The sequence below is a fragment of the Tarenaya hassleriana genome, unplaced genomic scaffold (assembly GCF_000463585.1).
Source record: "Tarenaya hassleriana unplaced genomic scaffold, ASM46358v1 Cleome1, whole genome shotgun sequence".
NCBI classification, from domain to species: Eukaryota; Viridiplantae; Streptophyta; class Magnoliopsida; order Brassicales; family Cleomaceae; genus Tarenaya; species Tarenaya hassleriana.
The window spans coordinates 8,670,329-8,679,758 of record NW_010960187.1 but is presented as its reverse complement, the minus strand read 5'-3'; the positions used below and the strand labels follow the sequence as shown (position 1 = coordinate 8,679,758).

General features: G+C 36.5%; 1 protein-coding gene across 8 annotated transcripts; it reads right to left on the bottom strand.

Annotated features, from left to right (window-relative positions):
• Positions 1–949: 949 nt before the first annotated feature.
• LOC104820058 (protein FAM135B-like) lies at positions 950–7,465 on the bottom strand. Of its 8 annotated transcripts, none has more exons than XM_010550457.1 (15): positions 7,175–7,465; positions 6,198–6,626; positions 6,015–6,100; positions 5,699–5,853; positions 4,959–5,212; positions 4,811–4,865; positions 4,115–4,342; positions 3,867–3,997; positions 3,591–3,777; positions 3,431–3,490; positions 3,089–3,334; positions 2,718–2,976; positions 2,426–2,631; positions 2,206–2,256; positions 950–1,524 (listed from the first exon to the last, which is right to left on the bottom strand). In XM_010550457.1, exons 2-15 carry the CDS (start codon positions 6,371–6,373, stop codon positions 1,216–1,218), a joined length of 2,403 nt encoding a protein of 800 aa, XP_010548759.1. In that variant the 5' UTR covers positions 6,374–6,626; positions 7,175–7,465; the 3' UTR covers positions 950–1,215. The 8 variants fall into 8 exon arrangements, with proteins under 8 accessions (XP_010548759.1, XP_010548718.1, XP_010548745.1 ...); XM_010550416.1 differs by having other exon boundaries at positions 4,103–4,342; positions 7,175–7,464; XM_010550443.1 differs by having other exon boundaries at positions 4,103–4,342; positions 6,198–6,619; positions 7,175–7,464.
• Positions 7,466–9,430: the final 1,965 nt, after the last annotated feature.

The window sequence follows — 9,430 nt, the reverse complement described above, 5'->3', positions numbered from 1 at the left end:
ATATATATATATATATACATATACATATATATATATATATGTATATGTATATATATATATATATATATATATCGGCAGAGAGAGAGAGAATCAAAAGGAGGGTTCAAGGGAAAGGAAAATGTCGATATAATATGAAAATGTGAATAAATGTGTGGTTTTGGACACATACATATAATTGTTGTTTGCCCTGTTTTATTTACCCATTTCCCTTAGTGTTTGTGTGAGTTATTGAAGAATTCCATGAACAGGCTGGCAAAAATCATTCCTTTTGGGATTGATAGAGAAAGGTGGATAGAGGGAGGTTGTAGGTTTGGCTTTTACTGCCATTATTGGAGATTTGCAAACCTACTTGTATTCCCTATTCTATATATATATATATATATATATATATATAGACATGTATTGAAACTTGATGTGTAGATCACATATTCGCAATTGTACTTGAAGGTTTAGACTATCATAAATCAAAACAATCAAAGGGTGTGATTGCTTTAAACTATTTAAAATTTCTAGCTTTTTTATATTAAAAAAAAAACAAACAAAGAAAAGAGTTGCGGAAAAATATTATATTAGAAAGTTAATTCAATCGATTTAATTTAGAATAGTATCTCGGAAATCAATGGTTCTATTCACATTATAAGAAAAAATGGGTTTTCAATTTTCTTGGAACTAATCTTCCAAAGATTTGACATAAATGCTTGTAAAAATAAATAAATTGTGTATGGTTATCTTCCTAAACAATGTGAAGGGGCCATACACTTGCATATGATCAAATCCATATTTCACGGGCCTTTTAGGTTGGCCCTCGGGCTTACACGTTAATATTTAAATTTATCAGTTTAAAATGATAAATTTAAAATAGAACTTTTGTTTATGATATACTTATAATGCAGGATATTTCGGAATAAATTTAATAATTTAGAATTTTTTTAATAAAAAATGGGACAAATAATTTATCATCTCCATAACCATACAATAGGAAAGGAATCTAATACAATGTCCAAGTTAGCACTTCTCTTACCATATTTGCTGTCTGAAACTATAATTAAAAAAACAAAAAAGTGAACTGCCCTTGCCCTAACGAGTTCTTGACCAAAAAAAAAAATTTATTTGCATGCTACTAATAATATACAACAACTCGTAACCTCTATATATATCCCGAAAGATCTTCCCGGCGTTGATAATCTCGGTTTAATTAAATTGAAAACCCGAAATTCAACGGAAAATATCTTGGAAAGACCACATTATGAATCGGGCGAAAAGATCGGACTCCAAGAACTCGATATGAGCAGCTCGTCCGATGAACGAGTTCAAGTTCCGACCGTACGTCGTCGTGTCGAAGTTCACGTCGCATCGCATGAACACCCTCTGCTGCTGCTGACTGCTCCTCTCGTGGGACGGAGCTCGGATTTGGTCCATGCAGTTGTTCAGCATCTCCAAGAACGCGATTCCCCTCTTCGAATTGTCGAACGATGCTTGCTGGCACGATTCGATCCTCGCCGAATGGTACGGAACATACCCGTCCTGCGTCCATTTTCCGCAATCTCATTTCCATAGTAAGATGTAGGGTTTCAAGTAGGGAAGGGGTGAGGGTGTTTTTTTTTTTTATAATCGAGAGGCCAACCTACATCCCCTCAGACCCGGGAGCAGCCTTTAGAGTACAGCTAAGGGCCCAGCGAGCAACACCTTAAATGCACCCCTCCTTCCCCATCAGCTGGTTTCGGACCGATGACCGGGCCACAGAGAGCAACACCCTTTCGCCACTTGGCCACCCACTGATGGGTAAGGGGTGTTAAAACCCGATACCGTGGGGTTCACGGATACCCATCTCACGTGTACACGGTCTCATGTGTACCCGGTATGTGGGTGCTCGGCAACGGACGAGGCCGAGCGCAGAGAGACGGGACGAGCAACCCAAACCGTGTGTTTGGTTACCGTCATGTACAAAATGACGTTTATACCCCTGATGTTTTAGGGTAATTACAATAATGGTATACTCTTGTATAAAATTATCATTATACCCCTGGTGGTGAGCTCGGGTAAACAGAAATTTACAGGTTTTGGCGGATTCGGGTATCCGAGCCATGGGTACCCGAATCTCATAAAGCGAGACCGAGATACTTCGGTCATAAAACCCGTGGAGACAAGGTCGAGGCTAGGTATCTGACCCTCGCCCATCCATGTTTAGAGGGTAAAGGAGCATACCTGTGGGGAAGATAGGAGGATTATGCTCTTGAAGTTCTCCAACGTCTTTTGCTGAAAGAATTTGAACAACAAAAAGTGAGAAGATTCAATATCCGAAATGCAGGTTCTTCCCGTGACTAACGAGCTCAAATTCCCGTTCTCGACCCGTAGAAGCAAGCCAAAAAATAAAATAAAAACGGGTAAAGGCAATTCGTAACGAGTTAAAATATAGGATGGTTACCTTGCAGAGTTTGTAAAAGAAAGTGTTACGGAGATCAGGATCATCAGTGAGGGTGAGCTGATGAATACACTGCGTGTTCTTGAGCTTCTTCAGGATCCACAGTCCTGAATTGAACAACGAGTTTGGACTGTACAGATAACCCAAGTGTGGACCCGACAGCGATAAATACGTATGTAGAAACTTCCTGTACGGCTCCATCGACGTATCTGCAAAAAGACGAAACCCGCTCTCTCTCCGAAGATTTTCATCACCACCCGAAAAAGGAAAACTGAACGAGGAAATCCTCAAGTACCTGCTATCGCAGTTCGGATGATTATGTTACCGATGGAATGCCCGACAAAACTCAGCTTGATGTTTTTCAAACGCCCGTATCTCGCGTATTTATCCGTTTTCCTCCTGAGGAAAGACACGACTTCGTGTGCCAGCCTCTGTCCCATTTCCCGGAAATCCCCGTGAGTTTTCTCCTCGTTTGCCTCCGACATTAGAAACTCTATCGTCGGATCGATAAGAAGCCATTGATTCCGGATAAGCCTTAGGTCCAAGTGATGCCCCTATCAGAAGAACGGCATCGAATGAACGAAAATCAAACCACGACATGGCTATTTCCGAAAGATTCAGACTAGGACTCAGTGAACTTCCAGAGGGGAAAAAAAAGATACTCGCCTGAAAACCATGAACGAAAATGACGACTTTTAGTTCACGGCCAATTTGTGTCGGATTACTTCCGGATTTCTTTCTCCTGATCTCGTCGTCGTAATGTAAGCTAGAATCAATCATATCCACATGTCTCAAGTACGAATTGTCGCTGAAAGTACGTCTTGGTGCATTCCAAACACGTTCGATTATAACGATAGGAACCCGCATGGGATCTCCAAATATATGCATGTCTTGTATCGACCGGTTATTAATCTGCACCAAAAATTGCATAGAAACATCAAATTCAAAACTAAATACAAACTACAAAGAAAATAGGTAACTATGAATCATTAGAGCGAAGAAACTAACCCGCATCTGTGCAATACTTCGACGATGAAGTTCAGCACGGGTAGCCGCTACTTGGGCAGGCTGCATTTGAAGCAAAACCAAGATGAGTAACCAAAGATAAACAAAAGACATGATTGGATTAAGGACTAGATTTAAGGATTAGGGTTTAGGGTTTACTCACATCGTTTGACTTCAACAAACTCGGGACCCTCTTGTGCACACCATGTTGAGAAGACTCGTCCATTCCGCTATTTATAAAATGATGAGGCATTTCGACCTTAGAATACACCATCCATATCGACCATTCAGCTCTTCGATCCTTGGTCCAGATATCATGAAGATATTCCATTACTCTTGTATTATTATCCCTAACAAGTTCAAACGCGATCAGTGACCGGAATATCTTTCTCTCCCGAGTGGATTTTCAGATAGAAATTAGAAAAGAAAGGGTGATTACCGGTGATATGACAGAAATGCGCTCCACAGATATTGTAGCTGCCCGCCGAGCAAGTTGAATAGGCGAGATAGATGATCCTTTGTTAAGCTACAAAGCCAGCCATCACTTTGTAAATCACACCCATTCAGTTTCTGCGGTTGAAAAATGGAGGAACAAGAATTAGCACATGCATTATAAGACTGTAAAACCAAATAATTTGACAGAGAGAACACTCTGCTTTGAAATAAAGGAAGGACCTCAAGGCTGACTTGTTCCTTGCCTTGTCCCGAACCTTCATCTTCAACCGATTTCCCCGTCGGCGCAGAATCAAATAACAAAACATCGTTCATTGTGGATATAAACTCGGTCAAGTCGATTGCTTGACCAGCTGCCTTGCTGAGTCTTTGCATTTCTTCGAGCATAATGTCCCGAGCTCTAAGTAATGCTTTAACAAATGACACCAGTTTCTTGTCAGCAGAAGCCATCTGACCAAGTTCCTAGTTAACCACAAAGTCAGCAATCAACTAACGAGGATGTTCCAAAAAAATGTCAGAACAATAAGGAATAAGGAATTTACAGTAGAACAGATAATTTCACAGTAAAACGAGCCCGGAGACAAAAAAAAAAAAAAAAATTTTTTGCAGTTTTGCCTTGAAAACCATCCCACAAGAAAACATCATTCACGAGTTTCTCAGTGCTAGGAAAGAATTTCACGTTCAATGCACTGGCGAAAACCTGGTGTCTCAATATTAGTCAAGAGAGAACAAAATCAAAAAAGAAGGAACAAGAACTATAGCCCAGAGTAGCATCATCCAGCTAAAAAAACCAATTATTTGAAGGAGATTCTGAAAATCATCAGACTGAGCATGAAGCAAAGGTTAAATTGCCGAATGAATCAAAGAAAGAATCATCCATATGAAAAAGGTTTTATATAAATGGTAAATCAGTGAAGAAGAAGCACATACTTTATTGGAAGCTTGAACACTGCCACCAGTTACCTTCTCACCATTACTTGCATCACTGCAGCAAAATTGTAGTGATATCAAAGACGAGAGAGAGAGAGAGAGAGAGAGAGAGAGAGAGAGAGAGAGAGAGCAAATATTTGTGACAAACCTCGATTGAATTGCAGGCCGTCTGTAAGCAGCAGATTTCAACACGCTGATGTGGACACTAACATCGACAAGAACTGAGTGAAGGGCGTCAAAGTGGACAGGACAGTAGGAATGGAATCCAGTGAGAGCTTTAGGAGGGATACGGAACTCATGAACTGCAGCAGGAGAAGCATCAAGAGGCTTGGCCAATACATTCTCCATACTCGGAGAATACAAAAGCTCAAACTTTAATATAACCGCACACGTAGCTGACCCCTGCATATTCAGAGGCCTTTCTCAACTTAAAAGTTTCAGGTCGCCATCCAAATACATGAGTAAAACATTTACGACCCGTTGAAAGATTTTTGTTGCTGACCACCATCAACAATGTCAGAAAGTAAAATGAGCTTGTAAACTCAGTTTCATAAAAGTTAAATCATCCCCAGCATAAAAGCTAAATCAACAATGTCAGCAAGTAAGATAAGCTCGTAAACCCAACTTCATAAAAGCTAGTTCATTTGCATAAAAGCTACATCAACAAAGTTAGCAAGTAAAATAAGCTTGTAAACCCAACTTCATAAAAGCTAAATCATCCTAGAATCTCAAGAATTGTGTTAAAGAAAGCTTCTTCGAACAGTTTATGCTGATAAGATATAGTTAAGAACACATTGGTCATTAAATCTTTCAACCCGCAATGACTACAGCTAGAAGAGAAGCCCAGCTTTCTTAATCTTCAAAATGCATTATAAGAAAACTTGGTACCTGGTATTTTTCTAGTGGCAAAGTAAAGGTGATCATCGTACATAAACGAACATCCTGCCTTGCATATTTAATGCGGAAGGCCTGCGTTAAGAAACTATTATCTTTATCATCGATCCTCCACACTCCATATGAATCACCGGAACTGCTATCAGGAGCTGAGATACAAAGATATATCGGTCCTTTTATTACACCTCAGTCTGTGTAAACCCTCTTAAGGTTAATACTCTAAAACTAAACACAGATAGGATAAAGATAAATACGCTAAGAGAAAACAAAAAAAATATTGGTTTAGGACAAAGATGAAGAACAAGATTACCTTCATACTGAACAACCCGTGAGGGAATTCCGCTGGATTTGTTATCATTATCCTCCCATCTCATGGTGATTTTCAATTGATACCAACTAAGGCATTAAAAGAACTAGAATATAAAAAGTTCTCCGAGTAATAAAAGCTACAGATGCTTCAGATTTATTCAAAAGAAAAAAAATAACAGCATACCCTTGTTGGAATAGATCTAGGTTGTGAAACCTGTGGATATAGATAGCGATTTCTTGAACCGTGTCAATCATTAGCACTGGTTTAACCCTGGCTACATAAGGTTTTGCATCGAGCGTCTTCTTTGCTTGCCGACTTCTTTGGCTCAGTCCAATTAACCATCCAAGACGGCGTAACATATGTAAATCAAAACCGTGGAAATCTCACATCACTAATCTAAATCTACAAATATATTTTTCATGGAGATTATATCCTGACCCAGTAGAACTAATACTTCCTAATCTCATATCTTCGTAACCGGTCCAAGAGAACTTCTCCACATAATTACATCTACGACGCCATTCCACTTTGATCGCCAACAGTGCAACCACAATCCAGTGGCAACTGCAAATAGAGCAATATGAGCATTTAGAAGCACTCCTGTCCTGCAATCTTTTTTTTATTCAATGAGAGAGCAAATTTAGCACATAGTCACACCTCAACTTGAAAGAAAGATGATTTATGTTCATACAAACAACAAAGCTTTTTAGCTGAACAAGACTTGAAAAAAAAAACTTGCAACTTCTGGAAAACAAAGTAAACAAAGGAACTACATTGCAGATTTCCTTGTTTGGACATTAAAAGCAAGAAACTTTAACTCGTAGAAAAAAAAAGCAGCGTGAATCTTGATTCTCTGATCTTAAAACCCTTGTCTACAACAGGATCAGATTGCTACTTAGCAAGTTCAGTTATGTCCGAAGTTCAAATCCCATCCTAAACCAATCGAATGAGAAGAAACAGATCAAATTGAAATCCCTGATAACGGGTAAAGATTGCATTGCCCCCATAATCAAACAAACCCACATAAAAAAATCGCGAAACTTTGAAACGAGATTATCGTTTGTCAGAGAACACAACGACAGATTTTGCAGAACAACAAAAACTTCAGCACAAAAGATGGTTTCCCACAGAAGAAGAAGAAGAAAACAGAACTACATTACATTCGAAATGCGGCGAAACCAATCGCGGGACAGAACATAAGAGAACCCACCAGTCTGGAACCTCAGATCTGACGATTCACCCGGAAGAAAACCCAGATTTTCTAGGGTTTTTTCTCAGCTTTTTGGTTGGGTGACTCTGCGACAAACCCTGATAATTACGATGTGGAGACAGGGATGAAAAGGATCCGGGAAAATTACAACAATGGTAGGGAACACAAGTTTCTCCTCGAAGGACACGACAGATTTTGAATTTTTTTTTCAAGTAAAATTAATCGATTGATCATAGTTGTCGGGCAAGGGATTAATTGATGTTCATTTCATTCATACGATGTTTCTTCTTTCTCCTTTTTTTTTTTTTTTTATTTTGTGCGCCAACTTCCACTCGTGCATAACCCGCCCGCCCATGTGATCTATACGGAGGATCCGACCCGGATTCTGTTGGGCTTTTCCGGCTTCCGGCCCAAACTAACATGGTCCATGTTTATTATTAGATCCTCAGGTAATATATTATCGGCCCCGCTGCATTTATATTACAGGTCTCTGCATAATTTTTTGTAAATATAAAATACCTAAATGTGGTTTCAATATATAATTTTGTGTTTTTATAAAACAACAACAACGCGCACGTGTGTATATGAATTATGAATTACTGATAATAGTATTTATAAAAGGGCTAAACACGTTGATTCCCTTTCCATATTTTGGAGTTTAAAAAGAAAAATAGTATATAAATATCATATAAAAAATCGAGGTACTTAATTATTTTGATTTGAACATCTAGAATTGAAACGAATGGAATCGTATTGATTGGATAATTATTTTTAAATTAACATAATAAATTTAAGATTTTTCAAACTGAATATAAAAATCTTGATGAAATCTTTATAAATAATTGTTTTAAAATAAAATGAATCCAAAATAAATTCAAATAAAATTAAAACATAATTGTATTACGAAATATCCACATTTACAACGAACCGTATTGATAACCCATAATCTCTCCCCTATACTCGATATTCGAAATTCTTTGTGGATAGAATTAAAACATGCTTATTGGAAGAAGCTACAAATATTAGTTTATTTTCACTAAATAAATATTATTTTTTAAAAAGATTTTAGTTTTTATTCTATTATTTATCGTTTGATATTTTATTTGATTCACTTCAAATTTCATTTATTCAATTTAAAAAATAATCTCTACTAGATTTTTTTATCATCATTTTTTGTAAAAGATTTTTTACCATAGTTAATTTAAATAATTACGTTTTATTTAACACAAAAATGCATCTTTGTGTGAATTAAATGGGCTTAATTGTGCCTGACAGATGCTTAAACCTTTTATTAAAAAAATATAACGCGTCATAGCAGGAATCTTACGACACTTGTCCTGAAACAATTGGTCAAATTAAGATTCACCACAAGTTTTACTTATCTCAAACATAACCCCATATTTTGGATACGTTACAAAAAATAGCTCTCTCTCTCTCGTGGTTCCATTTATTTTAATAAAATTGCACTTATGCCCCAAATCTGTTAGAAATTATCTATTGCGCATTGCATTTTATCATGGCAGTGTGGTATTATGGTGTGGTGTCGCATAGAATGCGTTTCATCGTACACTTTTTTTTCTTTTCAATTTTGTATTTTTATTGGTAAAAATAATATACTTATGAAATAATTTTGGATTGTAGCATATGTAATTTTTGTGTTAAGGTTTTTGGAATACTGATTATATATATATATATTATCACATCAACAATTTAAAAAAACATTTAAAACGGTTTAAGTTTTTTAAAAAAAATATTGATGTGGTAGTATAGTCATCATTTTAGACATGACACATCAACATTCCAAAAAAAAAATTTTATTAAATCGGTCAAAGATTTATGTTGGCGAGATTGATAAATTTAATTTTTTTTTTTGGAATTTTTTGCCAAGGTCAGAAGTTTTTTTATTGAAGGATGTATATTAAAGGTTTCTATGTAATTTTAACAAGTTTAGGATTTTTCTTAGATTTACTTTTTTAAATATACCAACTGCAACAAAAATAATTACGTAGAAATGTAGAAAAATACTATAGGAAAAAATGGCGAGAAAATATATTATAAATTAATTTTAAAAAGAATAATATTTCTTTAAAATAATTTTTAATGAAAATTTCGTTAATACAACACTACATCCATTTGTTTAATAATTTTTATTATATGAATTGAGATATTGGGTTAAAAAAACTATAAGAAGCTAATTATTTATTTC

What these genes read in the sequence shown, in the direction of transcription:
- LOC104820058 (XM_010550416.1), bottom strand. Translation starts at nt 6,373, where the DNA reads ATGTTACGCCGTCTTGGATGGTTAATTGGACTGAGCCAAAGAAGTCGG. An exon ending in TCTTTTACAAACTCTGCAAG is followed by an intron (nt 2,257 to 2,425) that starts GTAACCATCCTA and finishes AAATTCTTTCAG; the next exon opens with CAAAAGACGTTGGAGAACTT. An exon ending in TCCTCCTATCTTCCCCACAG is followed by an intron (nt 1,525 to 2,205) that starts GTATGCTCCTTT and finishes AAATGGACGCAG; the next exon opens with GACGGGTATGTTCCGTACCA.